Genomic DNA, 17,963 nt, shown 5'->3' on the forward strand with positions numbered 1-17,963 from the left:
AGCAGGACAACTGACGACAACCAAATGGTGGGAATAACCCAAACGGTCACCAACAACAGACAAGATGGACAACAGTAATTACACACAGTGGGTCACAATACAAAAATGGGAACAAATAATTTACAAGTCTCTATAACACTATGGGTCTCACGGACATCTGAAAGCCAAAGAAAACCAAGTGTGTGCAGTGACTAATTCCAAACAGGCCACACCAGCCCTACGGTGTCACTATGGGGTGGCACATGCTGTTGTGATATGTGTGTCCTGACTGGGCTGAAGGTCACACAGTGTGTCTACTTGGCAATCCACTCATCTGCATAGAGATGGTCTGTGTACTCGGAAGCTGTCACTTGTCACTAAGTAAATGTCACATGGGAAATACTAACCAGGAGGCACTTGTGTAGAATCATCTATACCCAGTTGTCCCGTGTTTAAGCCAAGTTCTACAAAGCATTCTTTCTGAAAAATAACACAGGGAGAATTAGCACACATCTGGCTCTGGTGCATGTGAAAAGGTTACTTGTACCTAGATATGTTTTAAAAACACATGTGAAAATGAATCCCCGTCTCACTCAGATATCTAAGAAACATCAGAACCGCGCACAGCAGCCATGGTATGCATACAGCACATTCACACGATACTTACTAGAAAAGTGATAGCATTTAGGAAAAACCAGCACACACACTGAGAAAGAAACGTATACACGGTATTTTTGCAGTGCAGGACCTCTGGTAAACGTTCCTGTCCATCACTTTTCCTGTCTAAGCCTCTTTCCTTCCAGCCTTTTGGTTAGTATGATGCTGGCACTGACTTGTTTTCAAAAGACTCATTTCCTTTTCATGTTGCCTTCTTTGTTAACATACAAATTACATCAGAAGAGATCATACTGATCCTTTTAGATAAAAATATATCGATGCTTAAGCCTTTCCTAAAATATGAAAGCAAACAAGCAAATGCACAGCCCCCCCACCCCCGCCACTCAATGTTACCTAATATCACTGCCCAAAGTTACCAACAGGAACTTCTGTGTCCTCTATGATCTGGCATCTCACTCTGACGCTACCAAAGCAAACCTCACAAATATGCCAAACAAATTCACCTTTAGCAAATGGGGCTATTAAGTGCTTAGCTAAAATAAGAGATTAACTGATTTACTCATAAGACTTCCTTCACTTTTCTGGTAATATCTGGGGACAAAAATCACATCTGTACTTTGTAAGCAAAAAAAAAAAAAAAAAAAAAGAACCACATTGTTCATATTACTTTACTCTAAAAGAAATTAAATATTCCTATTAACAGTTGCTTTAGTGCTTTATAACTATTCTAATTGGTGATCCATACTTCCTTCTCCTTTAGGATGACATTAATTTTAATTTTTAAAATCCTGTTATATAGGTTACTGAGTGTCATAGGTTTTCAATTTCCACAATCTTCCATGCACTTTATAACTTCCTTCACAGACTCATCATTGCTAGTGATTAGATGTCTCAGTTTAAGAGCAGCATTCACCTGGACCCTAAAACACAAGCCCTGGGCCAACAAACACCTCGGTACTAGGTTCTGATGACACGGTCGGCAGAGTCTCCCTTAGCGGTGTGGGACCTGAGTGTCCCTTTCCAGTTCACTCAACATTAGCAAACTCTCCATTTCTATCAAAACAAACGGTAGGGAGCACGTGTCCTCAGAAGTCTTCCTTGCTATTCCACACTGACAACAGCAACTCCCAATAAGTTATCTCTTCTCAGCCTCCACCTCTTACTCACAGGACAGTAAAACTGCCCTTTTCCTGCACCCCCCACCAGCCTGCAGTCATTTGAAGATGAGGACTATCTCTGTCTTCACTCCCCAGTTCTTAACAAAGTGCTGACCTGGCCAACACCGTGTCCAGTCCCGTCTAGCTACTCCGCTAGATTAGTCACAACCTCTCTTTAGCGTTAGTAGGTCTCCATTTCACAACATTTACTTGTAACATGGAAGAGTCTACATAATCCAATCATCAGGAGTCAGAACCATCCTGACAGAGTTTAAGGATGGCAGGAACTGGTCCTGATGACAATAGAGGAAGTGCTACAGTAATGGCCTGGCAAGAAAGATGTGCCCATGGTGCAACTGAGACACAACTGCTGTGGTGTACTAAGTGCTGTGGGATTAGATCTGAGGCCTGTTCCACAAGAAGGAATATCATGCCTGGTGCTATACTCCTTGTCAATAGATGGGAAATCATGGGCCTAGGGCAGAACCTGTAATTGCTATTTTGTTCAACAAATACTATACTAACCAAAGAGAAGAATAATTTTCAGAAATGGCAATGAAGAGAAAAAGTTTACAAAAAAGGACTCCACCAGGACCCAAAACAGACTGCTTGAGACGACCAGGAGAATATACTTTTGACACCTGTGTCATCCTATAACTCTCTAAGTTAATATGGCGCCAAGCTGTGGTCATTCTCTTCTGTGTCACCGTAAGTCTAATGTTAAACGTCTGCAGTATCTACTAGTGGCCATTTTAGAAATTCTTTGCTTACACCCATTCTCTCTCCCGCCCTCTCTCCTCCCATTACCTCCCCTCCCCCTCTTCCTTTTGCTCTCATAGTTTACTTCCTCATGCTCTCAAACTGAAGCCATTTAAACATCTTGGGATTTTAAGTTCATCACTCAAGTCTGGGAAAGAGGCAATAAAAATGTGACTGGGAGTTGTGCAGAGATTTCCCTACAGTGTGGTGAGCCGCTCTGTTGGACAGCTCGTCCTACAGGGTCGGAAAGCACAGAAGTGGAGACAGTCTCACCATTCCCTAGATTCTAACTTGATCCCTGTGCTAGTGGCTTCTACTTCCTCACTACACATCAGAGCTGTTGTGAGGATGCCTCTGGGCTCCTGTGGGTCATGTGACTGCACAGTGGGAAGCCTCCACCTGCCTAGCATCTTCCCAGAACCTCCATTCTCCGCTCTACAGATTGCCAAGGCAGGGACCAATGGTGTCTCTGAAGAAAACCAGTTTACCTCTATTACCAGGTAAGAAGGAAAATGTAAGCACAGGAGTCAAAGGAAAACAGAAGGAGCAAGTGCAGACAGCAACCATGGCTTCTAGGAGCATGCATGAAAGAAAATGTGACCTCAGAAAAGTCTCCTCCTGGGCTTAAGGCTGTGATCAGGACCAGTGGTGACAAAAAGGAGCAGGATGGAGCTGGGCTGCAGAGGACACCACTGTACACAGGAACCAGGAGGGGGACAATGTTGTCCTGCTGAGCCTTTAAAACCTCTCTCCAGAATCATCCCTTTAGTCTGGAAATGACAGGAGCCATTGGCAAAGGACAAGAGTTCAGATCCAGCACAGTGCAGAGCGGAGGACGTGGATCCGAGGACGGTGGCAGCACACCTCTCATCCATACTTTCTGTCTGCTCTGACCTCTCCCTGCTTTAGGTTACGTATCATGATCTATCTGGAAAGTTCTAGTTCACCACAGAGGCGCTGACAAAGCTACATTCTTCATTATTTTGGAATGAGTAACAAAAGGAGTAACAGCAACTTCATTCCGACATCAGGAAACTCAGTGTTTCACTTTCAAACGATGGCCTCACTGCTCCAGAGAGGAGGTTTCTCTTAGTGTATCACCATGTACTGGGCTCCAGGTAAGTTGGTTACACTAAATAGCATGTGCTTTGCTAAACAGCCTTTTGTCAATCTTATGATTTTCCAATCATTTTTTAAAATTTTATTTATTATGTATACAGCGTGTGTGGCTGCAGGCCAGAAGAGGGCACCAGATCTTATTACAACTGTTTATGAGCCACCATGTGGTTGCTGGGAATTGAACTCAGGACTTCTGGAAGAGCAGCCAGTGCTCTTGCTGCTAAGCCATCTCTTCAGCACCCACACACCAAATGCCTCCGTCCCTGCAAACAGCATCATGGGTATTTGTTCTTTATTGGAGTGGGCAAAACATGCATAGGTCAATGTCAGCTGATTGGACTTGCACACACACACTTGCTCTTTCTATGTACATATTTCCAATAAAAAGGATGTCACATTAGTAATTTAATGCATCCATGACTCTGAATATAACAGATTCATATTGTACTAAAATATTTTTCTAGTGGTTATCTCCTAATACACATTAACTTGTTCTTCAATGTCTATACTTACCAATTCAGGGATGTCTTTCACTTTCAGAGGAACTTGGATCAAACCCAAATGAGTCCTAAAACTAAGAGAATCACCATTTTCATAATTTGGGTTGCGGAGATTAATTAATACCTTTAAAAATAAACAACAAGCCTGGTTAGTTTCTTTATATGTTCTCCCTTGCCGAACATGATCATCCCTGTTGCATCACCTCAGCTTAAGAGCTATGTGGGTCATGCACAACTCTTCCATTACACCCATCGTATTTGCAGAGCTACACAGAACGTACCTCAAGAAAGTCCTTAGGTGCATAAACAGGTCGAAAAAGGCTTAAATCTAGAATGAGTTAAGAGTAAAACAAAATTTCAGATAATATATGAAATGACCAATAAATATTAATGTCACTTTCCTGTATTTCTACAGAGAAGAATCACATAACTATAGAGTACTGATTATTTGTTGTACATTATATGAGACGCTGGGAACACAAAAACAAAAACTCCGTCTTTGACAACTTAACATATCATAGAAGATCTTCAGAGTTTCTTATAAAGGCTGTGTATGAGAATTTCAAAGTACATAGAATACAAACAGTACATTCTCAGTGAATTCCTCTACCTTGGATTTCAGTTGTGCCCTTTCCTATTATGGCTCCAGACTTGCTTTAGCAGTGGGGCCAGGAGGAGGGCAGTCATGTATGTCTGTGCAAACGATTACAGGCGTCTACAATATACAGCTGTCACTCATTATGTTTATAAATCTGGCTGTGTGTTAAATTTAAAGAAAAATGCAATTTTAAAATACTTTAAATTCTTGAAATTTAATTTTTCATTAGCCAATCTTTCCTCAGCATGTCAACATAAATAAGCTCACAGAGTTTCTAGGTTAACTAAAAGGTAAGTCTTGGGGATCTATTAAAAGACTTTTGTGTCCTTCTTTAATTGTTACCGTCGAATGTACACACTTACCTAAGTCTATAAATATAACCAAGTCCATTTAGAGTTGCTCATAAGCGCATGTTTCAGGGCTGAACACTTGCTGTTGGATAACTGCTTAGGGGCGTCCCTAGGGAAGGCCGCTCTTTCCTGTCTCCACAGACATTAACTGTCTGCAACCGTCTAGGAGTGGGGCCTCCATGAGATCTGCCCTGTCCATGCTGGCACATGGCTGTGTCATCCTTACGGGGTCTGGTTTAGGCTCCCTGCTGTACTGCTGTCGTTCTGTGGGTACAGCTTTGCTGTCCTCTGTAGAAGACAGAATGTCATAGCAGATACTCTGGTGCTCTGTCTTCTACAACCTTTTCCCCAGCTGATGAATCTATAACAAAGCTCCTACACCTTCGGTTCAAGGAACATCACAGAAGAGGCAACAGATCATTTACTCTTTTATAAAAAATGTTTTAAAATGCAATTTGGGAAAAATTGATAAATGATCTAATATTATCCAAGTAATGGAAAACACAGCCTAACATTGGAATTTTTTATGCTGCAAAACAGAAATCAACAAGTCAGACTATGGGTACTGGTGGAGGTAGAAGGCCGCATGCCTCTGAAGTACTCTGTTATTTTAGTTCCGTTACCAGTCTTGTAGGAAGTCCTGCACATACCTGGCTCATCAGTTCCCATCTCATTCCACTTATTGAGAAGTTCTTTCTGCTCTCCAACTGGTCTCTAAAAGAATTTTTAGTTAGTTTCAAAAATCAGTAACTTATTCAAAAGTCTAACGAAGGTATGGTAGCATATAGGAAACCGATTAAACATTGAAAACTTCTTTGAATTACAGATACGTTTTAAGATGCTTAGAACATATCTAGTCTCAAAGGTTTAGGTACAGCTTGACTGGCCAGTGAACCTCACAAAGCTGCTCTCAGCATGCCCCACAGCTCTTGCCCCATCATGCTCAGATGCATGGTAGGAACGACTGATTCAGGAGCGACAGTCACTGTGCTGTGCGTCAGACCGGCTTCCGTCCACACTTCCATGCACCACACTGTCAGTGCTTAAGTGCCCTTCTCGCTCTCATTAAGTAAATGCTCTGGATCCCCAGCCGTGGGGATAACGGACAGGCTCAGAAGGAGGTGGAGGGAAACTCCTTCTCTCCTCCTGTGAGGAGCAGTAGCATTTAGAACAGACTTCTGGTAATTTTTCTTCCATTTCCTACCTCTTCCACCATTAGGTAAGAAGTAGATCTTCCTAGAACCTAGGGCTGCAGATACACAAGTTTTCATTCATTGAGTTGGCACTAAAAGGTGGCACTGTATTGCCAATCGCAAGGCTGCAGTCACCTTAAACTGGAAGGTATAGCGCCATGGAGCTCGTTTACTCAAATGTACGAAAACGAAATGCCACTCAGATCTGTATAGTATACTCTCTCTATAGCTGTGGTGGTTTGAGTGAAATGTCCCCTAAAGTCTCAGGCATTAAAATACTTGGACCCCTGTTGGTGGTGGTATTTGGGGAGGTGAAAAGGTGTGGCCTTCCTGAACAAAGTTTGTCACTGGGGTGCTTTGTGAGTTCAAAGGTTGTACCACTCCTGATTTGCTTCTGACTCCTGCTTGTGCTGGCAGCTGCTACTCCAGTCACTACGCCTGCCCAGCCAGGCTTCCTAACTAGTGGACTCTCCCCCTCTGGAACAGTAAGCACCAAATTAACTCTTCCTTCCATAACCTGCACAGCAATAGGAAGTAACTAAGACAATAGGCAAATTCCGAGTCGGCTACAGCACAGGTTCACTGTAGCAATCACTAAATATATAAATACGTATAAAACATAACAAAACAATTGGCACTTACAGGGTTTTATTTTAAAAGATACACCATTAAATGAAGACTACCAAGCCTACTATACAGTTATACAACTTTATGACATTTTTTTATAACTCACAATAAAATACTTCAACAGAAAAATGTTAAATGTACCTACCTTTCTTGCTAATGGAATACTTAGTTCTGTGCACATACTATTTAAACTCTTCAAGATTCTTTTTTCCCAACTTCCCTGGAACAAAAGGAACAATGTATTATTGTTTTTCATTAACAATATCTAGCCTAATAAGAAAAACAGTTACTATGGTATTCACAGGGATGGCAAAGCTGGTTGAGATCATTCTCACTCATTAGTTCACTCAACAAACTCTGATCACTTCTCTCTGCACAGATGCTGCCCAGAGTTCGGCCACATCCGGTCCTTCAGTTTGGACAGCCTCGGGCAGATGTGCTCAAGTCTTCTACCCCAGCGGTGAGCAGCGAGACAGAGCTTGGTGGGCAGTCCTTTAAGGACTCCCTCCCAACGAGGAACCAATGGACATACGCAGAGGGCATTTTGAGTTTCCACAAGAAAGCAAGGACTCTGGAGCAAGCTGATCCTGTTCCAGGCCTACCCCTGACCACTGTGTGAGTAACTTCATCAGTCTCCATGAGGTCTTACAAGGGAACGCATGTCAGGTCCTAAGCTGCTGTCACATGAGAGCTCTGTGTGCTACCAGCTCTGCTTTAAAAGAAAACCCATCCACTTACAAGCACCATACATGTACTTGTTTCTTCAGGTACCACTTTCTTTGAATGTACCAAAGTATTTTATACAGAAATGGGCCTTCATAGTCATAGAAGTTTAAATAAACTGAATAAAATCTTAGATATTTAAGTTTTAGTTAATCCAGTGTTGTTCAAACTTATATAACTATGGAAACCTGGTTGGTAGAAAAGCTGCAAACTCTAGAGATATCACCAAGAAGAAACATATTACACATTTCCTCAAAATATCCATGGTTTCTGTTATACTGCATCATCATTGCAGTGGTTTAATTTGACTGGTCCCAGGAGTGGCTTTATTAGTAGGCACGGTCTTGTTGGAGCAGGTGTGTCACTGTGGGTGTGGGCTTTAAGACCCTCCTCCTAGCTGCCGGGAAGTCAGTATTCTCCTAGCGGCCTTTAGATCAGGCTGCAGGATACTCAGTTCCTCCCGCACCACGTCTGCTGGCATGCTGCCATGATGATAAGGGTCTGAACCTCTGAACCTGTCAGCCAGCCCCAACTACATGTTGTTCTTTATAAGGGTTGCCTTGGTCATGGCGTCTGTTCACAGCAGTATCCAAGACAATCATCTAATTTGAAGGAAGTTTTAAAGAAAGTAAAAGTTAGAATCTTGCTAACATATACCACAGTGAATCTGGCAATGGGACACAACAGTTTTCTACAGCAGCAAAGACGTGACCTGGAGCAGAGGGATGAATGAGCTCACAGGATTTCTGTACAAAGGTTTTAATCTATTTCTGAGACCATGCTGGGGGAAAAATCCTGTGTCTGCCTGTGATGGTCCTACAGTCCCTTCCAGCACTCAGAGAAAGGTTCCCAAGCATTGCTATGCCAGAGAGGAGTGTGGCTGTGCCAGGGTGTGGCTGTGCCAGGGTGTGGCTGTGCCAGGGGCAGGGCTGTGCCAGAGGGGCGGGGCTGTGCACAGTAAAGGACAGCTAGAGAGATGGGAGCAGGTGACTGGCTTGTTGACTTTATGTGTTAATATCTTCTAGTTTTTGTACTTGTTTCATTTTTAACTTTGAAACTGGCTTCTTTCTTGTTGTCAGCCAACCAGCAGTGACAGCCTGCTGGGAGGGTCTATTTATTTTAAATATGGTATCAGTAACACTGGCTTTAAGGGACAGAGGGTTTGTTGTTGTTTGGGGGGTAGTGTTTGTTTGGTGGTTTTCTTGGTGTTCATCAATATTTCATTCTTTTAGGTTCACAGGCCATGAGGAGCAGATGATTACAGAAGGCTCTATTTCAAACTTCAGGCCAGTATGGTATGTGACCCTTTCTTTCTATGTAATGTTTTCCAGGTTACCATAGTTAAATAGATATGACCCTTGATTACTAAAAACAAAAAGGCAGCATGTACAAGAATTATTATTACCCAAGAGGTCCTTACCCAGTCTTTATGTGATGAATAATATATATTATGCCAACAAAAATATACTATGCACTGCACTGCTTGGCATGCAAAAAGAAAACAAAAATGAAGACAGGCCAACCTGCGCTTTCCTCATGTACACCAAGGGCTCTTTGAGATGCTCAGGGGCTGCAGAAGGATGACTGGGCAAAGGAAACCTAGAAGCAAAGAGACACTGCTAAGTAGCATACTGAGCTCTCAGTAATGAGTTACCTTGGTAGAAGTCGATGCTACAAACGAAATCCATTAATAGTGCATTTGTATGTTCAGGGTCTGATAACATTTTTTAATTATATCATCCTACTAATGGTTAATGTTTGTGTTTTGTATTTCACAAAGGGTCTCACTGGGTAGCCCTGGCAGACCTGGAACTTACTATACAGACCAGAACAGCCTTGAACTGGTCCTGCCTCTGCCTCCCAAGCTCTAAGATTACAGGTGTGCAACACCACGCCCAGATAAAATGCAATCAGTCAAGAACAGAAATGCACTGGCTTAGAGTTCTGGAGCCCAGGACATCAAACATCCAGGTCCCAACATCTGGGGAGAGTATCCTCCTGTATCATATGGTGACTGAAGGTAAGACACTCACTGGGAAAACAGGACCAACAAACAGTATATTATACTATATATATATTTATAATAGATAGCATTGTACATTATCTTCATACAGGCCCTAGTGGCTAACCAGGGTCTCAGCTGGTAATATCACTACAGTGTCCATTACATTTTACCCATTACTCTGGAGGGGACATTTAAACCACAGCAGGCCACTTAGATAATTGTTTGACTGGATTGTTTATTCTTGACGAATTCCCTGTACTCTCATTTTGAGCTATGGCCTTTACTTAGCCTTTAAAAACAATTCTGTGTGTCTTTACATGTATGTGAATGTGTGTGTATGCCTGTGTCTACCTAGTCTTTCTCAGTAATAAAAGTCTGATATTGAGCTCTCGCTTTCCATTCTGTTTTATCATTCCTCTCCTTCGGATCAGAACCCAAGTAAGAATAAAGGCAGTATTAATGAGCTCTCATGACATTCTCAACTAGTTATAACAACTATTCAAAGCTGCATTGTGTAGGATATTAAAGATAAGAAAATGACTGAAAGATAGGCCCTGTCATTAACTAAAAAGACACAATCTACCTTACAAAACTATTTTCAGAAATAGATCACCGAAATGGAAGTCATTATAAAAACTCAGATTGAAAAGCCAGGATTGGGGATAATACACAAGAGGCATCTCTACTACATTATGTGAAATGATATTTTTACTTGACATGACAAACATCTATTCCTTTCGTAGCCAGAACTCCCAGTGACATGGTTGCCGTCAATTTCAGTAAGATAGCACTTACCCTCTGATGTCACCTGAGATGGCACAGACCCGCTGGAAGATGATAACAGGCTACAATCTAACTTTAAAGGTGTGGAGGTGTTTGAATGAGAACAGCTTCCACTGACTTGTCGATTTGAATGGCGGGTTCCTAGATTTTGGAACTGTTTGTAAAGGGGCTTCACTGGGGGTTATGTTTTGAAGGTTCAAAAGCCCACAGCGAGCCCAGTCTTTCCAGGCCCTACTCCCTCCTACTCCTCCTTGGCCCTTATGCATCAACTCCTACTGCAGTGGTGCGTCAGTCCGCCTGCTGTCCTGCTCCCCACAGGATGGTCATGAATGCACCCTCTCAAACAGTAAGGAACCCCCTAATTAAATGATTTCTTTTATAAGTTTTATAAGCCCTGGAGCTTCTTCACAACAACAGAAAAGTAACTAATTGTATATTGAAAGTATAAATCCTCAGAAGCAGTTTGGTTAAGAAAGGGTATCTGAGGTCCCGGTCAGATGGCTTAGACGGAGACCGTGGGGAACGGGGCGGAAGCTACAGCAGGACAGAAACACATCACGTGGCTAAACGAAGCAGCAGGCAGAAGCTCCTCTGGCCTGTTTGGAGACATCCTGAGGGCAGGATGAGTGCTTAGTTTTCTGCTCTGCACCTGAGTGCTTCTCATCCACTGGCACAGAGAGAACACGGTGAATGATGGATGAATGACGGGCATTCAATAAGCCGCCAAGTTCACACTCTGCACCTATAGTTCTGCGAGCAAAATTTCTATACACCTTAATGGGCACTGATGGAAAACCAAGATAAATAGAAAGAGTGGGGTTTTAGTAACAATAATAATCTTGCAAAGAACAAGAAATAATGTTTAGAATGGTAAGTTGGTAATGGCAGAAGAATGTAAGACGTCATGACAACGATCCCATTACCTAACTACCTTGGATGAATACATTCTCACATAAAAGCTGGTAATACAGGAAAGTCCTACCTATTTACTCGTTCTCAGACTAGACTGGGTGACTTGTGACATTAACTTGAAATTCTTTAAGTATTCTAATGAGAGTGAAGGTATGAACAGCAGCAATAATTTTACTACTTACATAGTAAGTGGAGTTGAACAAAACAGTATCTCAAAATAGATAAAAAAAAAAAAAAAACTTACACATTCAGTTCACTATAAACAGCATTCTGAAGTTTCTTCTCCCAACCTGTTTTTAAGTTTGAAAAAAAAAAGTATTAGTTTCTTAAATATGCAACATAGTAATTTTTAGACCTTAACTTGATTATTTTATGTGTATGTGCCTAAATGTGTATTTACACACTGGAAGTCATGTGAGCCTGTGACTGTCAGAAGAAGGCACCAGATGCTCTGCAACTAGAATTACAGTGGTTGTAGGCTGCCATGGGGTCCTGGGAACACAAGCAGAGAGACCCTTACTCAGTAATCTTAACTACTGAGCTATCTCAATAGCTTCCCTCCTCCTCCACTTGTCTCCATGAAGGTGCTCCCTCTCCGAACACCCCTCTTCCACCTCAGCACATTGGCACTCCCCTACACTGGGAAAAGGAGCCTTCACTGGACCAAAGGCCTCTCCTCCCATTGATGGCAGACAATGGTGTCCTCTGCTGCATATGCACCTGGAGCCATGGGTCTCTCCATGTGTGCTCAATGGCTGGTGTTTTAGTCTATGGGAGTTCTGGAGGATTTGGTTGGTTGATAATGTTGTTCTTCCCATGGGGTTGTAGACCCTTTCAGCTCCTTCAGTCCTTTCTCTAGCTCCTTCATTGGGGTTCCCATATTCAGTCTGGTGGTTAGCTGCAAGCATCCTCATCTATATCTGGATGACTCTGGCAGAGCCTATGAGAAGGCATCCATATATGGTTCCTGCCAGTAAGCACTACTTGGCATCAGCAATAGTGCTTGGCTTCGGTGGCTGCATATGGAATGGATCCCCAGGTGACGCAGTCTCTGAGTGATCTTTTCTCCAATCCCTGGTCCTCTATTTAACCTTGCATTTCCTCCCATGAGTATTTTGTTCTCCATTCTAAAAAGGACTGAGGCATCCACATTTTGGCCTTCCTTCTTTTTGAGCGTCATAAGGTCTGTAAATTGTTTCTTGGGTATTCAGAGCTTTCTGGGACTAGTATCTGCGTATCAGTGAGTGCATACTATGTTTGTTCCTTTGTGACTGGGTTACCTCACTCAGGATGATAGTCTCTAGTTCCAACCATTTGCCTAGAAATTTCATAAAATCATTGTTTCTAATAACTGAGTAGTACTCATTGTGTAAATATACCACAATTTCTGTATCTATTCCTCTGTTGAAGGACGTCTGGGTTCTTTCCAGCATGTGTCCTTGTTAGATGTTGAAGCTTCTTTTGGGTATATGCCCAGGACTGGTATAGCTGTATCCTCAGGTAGTACTATGTCCAACTTTCTGAGAAACTGCAAATTGATTTTCAAAGTGGTTGTACCAGCTTACAACCCTACCAACAGTGGAGGAGTGTTCCTTTTTCTCCACATCTTTGCCAGTATCTGCTGTGACCTAAGTTTTTGATCTTAGCCATTCTGATTGCTGTCAGGTAGAATCTCAAGGTTGTTTTGATTTGTATTTCTGTGATGACTAGGGATTTTGAGCATTTCTTTAAGTGCTTCTCAGCCATTCTATATTCCTCAGTTGAGAATTCTTTGTTTAGCTCTGTACCCCATTTTTAATAGGGTTGTTTGATTCTCTGGAGCCTAAATCTTGAGTTCTTTGTATATATTAGATATTCACCCTCTATCAGATGTGGGATTCACTACCAAGGTTCTAAATGAGTGCCAATGTCTTTGAACTGACACTAGGATAAGTGTGTCAGCAACAGGGGTAGACGGTTTGATCCACAGCAGAGAAAGAACACATGGAGCTGGTACAGTGGCTAGTCACCACACGTCTGGCCAACAAACACACTATTCTTAGGAGCCACCACGAAAAGTTTCAGCTCCCACATACATATGTTGGCCCAATGCTATTCCTTCTTGTCTAAAACTTAAGATTTTTTGTTTGTTTGTTTCTGGGTTTGGGGAGGTGTTTTGTTGTTTTGTTTTGTTTTGTTTGGAAAGCTTAGAAAAATAATGTAGAAGGAGAAGATAAGCTACTTAAATAAGGGTATATGTGCCATACTCGGGACAGGAAGAAGACTACTGAGTAGTCCCTTCTACAGCATCCTTGTGCGTACGCACAGTTTGCTTTCTAACCCTCTGTGTGCTTTCTAACCCTCTCCAAACAGACGCCCTCAGATGACTTATATCAGTTCTGAAGTATCTGGAAGTCTGAGGATGCTAAAGGTAAGTGGGGGAGAGGGCACTTTACAAACCTGATATTTTAAAGAATTCTTTAATATCTTCTTTGAGTGATTCCAGTCTGATTTCAGGTCTCTGAAGACAGGCCTAGATTTTTGGAAAATAAGGGAAAGAGAAAACAGAAGTAAAAAGTTATGTCATTCGAGTCCATATGTGATGCTAACAAATGCATAGAAAGAAACACCTGTTTTTTTTTTTTTTTTTTTTTTTTTTGAAATGCACTTGGAGGCTCTGGCAGCTTAAACCTACCTGAACTGACTCCCCACAGAGAAGGCCTCCTGGCCTATGTTCATGACAGCACTCTAACATACACAAAATACAACATATAGCTCACAAGTACTTAGCAGGTTTAGCTAAAGTCCAAGTAGAAATATGCTCGAATTTTAGCCATCTGTTGTCACATTATGTCCGGAGTCCGTGACAGCCACACCTGGACAAGACCTGTTGGTGTGACACATGTCTGGGCAGTGCCTCCAGTTTGGACTGCTGCTCAAGATACATGTGTTGTGCCTATTTTTAGAGTACACAAACCCCTATTCACTGGTGTTTGTTGTAAGGTCTCTGCTATCTCCAAGTGGATGCTTGGCACCCCGCACTGCAGCTTTGCCATAAATAACGCACTCTCCCTGCTGGGGACGGGCTCGCTCATCCTCAGTGCGCTGGGGTTTCGGCACACAGCTCTGTCTGGGAACTCTACAAACAGTTCTTAACACGCTTCTGTTTCTTCGTGGTAGTTTGTGCTAACTTCAAACCTATGAAATCAAAGATTGCTTTCATTCCCCATCTACCTTGCTCCTTTCCTCAAACTTTAAAACTTCTGCAAGGAAATTGCTACCCATATGATCTTCAGGTCAGAAATTTCACATTTAGTAATTCTCAACTGCACATTAGCATCTCTGTGACTCAACCTCTTCCTGCAGAGAGGTGGCCGTGAACATTTTTATTTTTATTAATATTCACTTTGGTATTGTATGGATATATGCTTTTCTGTGCAGGTATATGTGGAGACAAATGCAGGTGCCTATGGAAGCCACAGGCATCATGTCTTCCTAGAGATGGAATTACAGGAAGTTGTGAGCTGTCCAACATGGATGCTGAGACCAAATTTAGGTTCTCTCAAGTTCAATATACACTCTTCACTGCTGAGTCATCTCTATCTGGAGCTTTTTAAAAAAATCTCCTTTATTATCACATAAAAACAGACCAACTAATATCCAAACCAAAATTCTAAGAAAAACATTTATAGGAAAACTAGGTGATATCTACCATAAACCCAAAATACAACTGTCCCTGACCTCTTAACAGCTGGGAGATCTGTTCAGTGTTAGTGAGCATATTCGAAGAAACCAAGTGATCCAGGATACCTGTCACATGTGGGGGAGAAAGAACCCCCACCTAGCCCGCAAATGTGCTCTGGAACAGTTAAGAAGCCTATGGTAGAGTAGGGTCTAAAGTCTAGAGTAGTTTGGCCAGTTCCAGTGTGAGATGGAAGGATGCTAGAATGGTCCAGCCAGCCGGGGCTCCTTTTTCTAACAAGAACACAGAATGACAAGATGGGTGATCAAATTGTGGGTGCTGGAGAGATCACTCCTTACCTTGAAAATTGGTAAGTAAAAGAAAGCATTCATCCTGCCTTTCTATCCTGTCTCAAGTGAGAAAGCAAACGGTAACCGGGAATGTTCATTTATGTAAGTGTGTCAGCTTATGGGCTAGTGTGAGAGCTCTAGTGGCACTTGCTGCTCTTACAGAAGATCTGAGACCAGTGTCAGTGCCCACATGCAGTTCACAACTGTCCTTAACCCCAGTTGAAGGAGTTTCAATGCCCTCTAGCCTCCACTGGCACCAGGAATATATGTGGTGTACAAATATACATTAAGGTAAAACATTTGTACACATAAAAGTTAAAGCATTATGGCTAATAACTGAGACAGATCCAGTTAGAACCACAATGAATTGCTGGCTCTAGGCATTGAGCAGACATAGCTATTAAGTCTGCAGAAAAGATGTGTAGACAGTATTGCTGCTCAGTGAGACACTCTCTCCCAGCAGCTGTGCCAAAAGATGACCCACATCCACGGAAGCCTGGGGCCCAGCTGACAAAACATACAAAGGACAGAACATGGGGCCGCACTGGTGATAAGCAGCCAGTCAAGTCCAGCCGTCAGCTGGGGAGCATTCTTTTAAAAAAAGGAAGGGAGGTTGGAAAGAAGATACCATGAATAAAGTGCTTGTTGGGAGAGTGTGACGACCAGACATGGGATCCTCAGAACTAACATAAAATGCTAGGCAGATGTGGTGGCCTGCTCATGTCTAGAACCTGTAAGACAAGGATCCCAGAGCAAGCTGGCTCTCTAGAGTAGACAAAGGTCTTGGTTCATGTGAGAGAACTGTTTTCAGTTTTTAAAAAAGTGAAGAATGATTGGGAAAGACACCCAGCATCAACATCTGGTCAGCACGCGCACACACACACACACACACACACACACACACACACACATCTGAGCACACATACATGAGCATACACACATGACTACACACACAAACAAACACATATATAACACAGAGATAAATAAGTAAACCTATATTAAATACTAGAAGACATTTGATTTTTAAGTTGGCAAGACTAAGCTATACTAAGAGATATATGGATGCAGGAAGCTGATTAGCACAAACATCAGGTGGCCGGGAGAAGCTGATCTGCAGTTCTAATGGGGCACATGGAGAAGTCTGGCTGTGACAGCCAACCTGCTCCCATGACAGGTATAACAAAGATTATTTACCTTGAAACAGTGCACTGCAGACTGGTCATCTTAAGGAAAAGCCTCAAACACGGAAAAAAGAAAGAAAAACACATCTTCCAATATACTCACTTTCTCCGTTCTGAGGTCTTCCTTTGATCCAGTGCGCTCTCTCTCTCTCTCTCTCTCTCTCTCTCTCTCTCTCTCTCTCTCTCTCTCTCTCTCTCTCTCCTCTCTCTCTCTCTCTCATTTATGAAATTGCAGACAGTTGTGAGCACTGAAGATTTGGGAACCAACTCCAGGCCCTCTGAAAGGATGCGCTCCTAAACCCCAGCCGGTCCTCATCCTTTGCTGAACTTGCCACACCCTCCGCAGACTGCACTCCTCACCTGCCATGCCCAAGCTCCTTTATCTCTTCTTTCTCAGCAGTCACTATCAGTTGATTCATTGCTGTATTCACTGGTAAATCATATGCCTCATCATTTAATAGCAGGCTCCACTAGGGCGACTATCTTTATGGCTTAAATGGTTACTTTCACAGAGCAGAAACATAATAGATGTTTATTGAATGAATGAATGAACCAACATCTTTCTTTTCCAATCTGCCTTCCAGTGTTTTCTTCCTAAAATATGTCTGTCCTGGCTGTGGCTCTCTAGACATACAGAGGAGCCTGAAATTTTCAACAGGCATATGGAGCCCTTTTTAGTGGAAATGAACTTTGCCCCACAGATCTGCTGCTGGTACATCCTAACCAAGCTAAAGATCCTCCTGGTTTCTCACCACGGGACTCACTAGTTAGCGTACATCATAAACCACAAAGCAGTAACTTCCGAAGCTCTCTTCCCAGCTCCTCTAACAAGGACAGAGCACCATGTCCTCTGTGGCAGCACAGACAACAGTCACTGACAGACAAGCCGGGTCTCCACTCCGCATCCTGTCTGTTACTCTGGCACTAATTGCTGCTTGACAAAATTATACTGAATGAACCATGTTCTATCTTTTCTAGTCAATTTTATCCCAAAATAAATAAGGAACTTCATAAAATTATTTTTAACTGAGCAGAGTAATTTCCAGTCCATTATCCCCAGAAGTATTTTATTTTAAAAGCCGTAAAACCTCGGGCTCATTATTCACAATGACAGAGGCAAATGGAAATGTTTTTCTCTTCTCTAGTTTGTATTGGAAATGATTCATAGAGCACCATTTAAAATTTGAAGAAAAAAGCTTGCTATTCTTTCCGACCATTTTCACTATTTCAAGGTTGCTAGACTTCCTGATAGAGTCTTTAGAGTAAATGCAGTCTGTAGGGAGCAGAGGCGGCCTGAGTATGCAGGGTGCTGAGTGAGTGGAAAATGGAGACTCAAAACCAGGACTGGGTACCCAAGGATGCAGCTAAGAGGTAGAGGGATTGCATAGCAGGCTCAACGATCTGGTCAGAACCCAGGACCAAAGCCACACCAAAGCCACAGACACAGT

The 17,963-nt window shown here is 42.4% G+C and overlaps 1 protein-coding gene across 1 annotated transcript in view; it reads right to left on the reverse strand.

The window, feature by feature from the left end:
• The window catches only part of TBC1D19 (TBC1 domain family member 19), a 102,678-nt gene that overhangs the window by 70,995 nt on the left and 13,720 nt on the right, over positions 1-17,963 (reverse strand). Inside the window, exons 2-9 of the mRNA XM_080913576.1 lie at positions 13,763-13,835; positions 11,568-11,613; positions 9,147-9,222; positions 7,046-7,120; positions 5,731-5,794; positions 4,414-4,460; positions 4,146-4,256; positions 387-459 (exon numbers count right to left, since the gene is read on the reverse strand). Of these exons, the coding sequence (XP_080769702.1) occupies positions 387-459; positions 4,146-4,256; positions 4,414-4,460; positions 5,731-5,794; positions 7,046-7,120; positions 9,147-9,222; positions 11,568-11,613; positions 13,763-13,835 (565 nt within the window). The remainder of the gene's footprint in view (positions 1-386; positions 460-4,145; positions 4,257-4,413; positions 4,461-5,730; positions 5,795-7,045; positions 7,121-9,146; positions 9,223-11,567; positions 11,614-13,762; positions 13,836-17,963) is intronic.

Source organism: Micromys minutus, assembly GCF_963924665.1.
Source record: "Micromys minutus genome assembly, chromosome: 1".
NCBI classification, from domain to species: domain Eukaryota; kingdom Metazoa; phylum Chordata; class Mammalia; order Rodentia; family Muridae; genus Micromys; species Micromys minutus.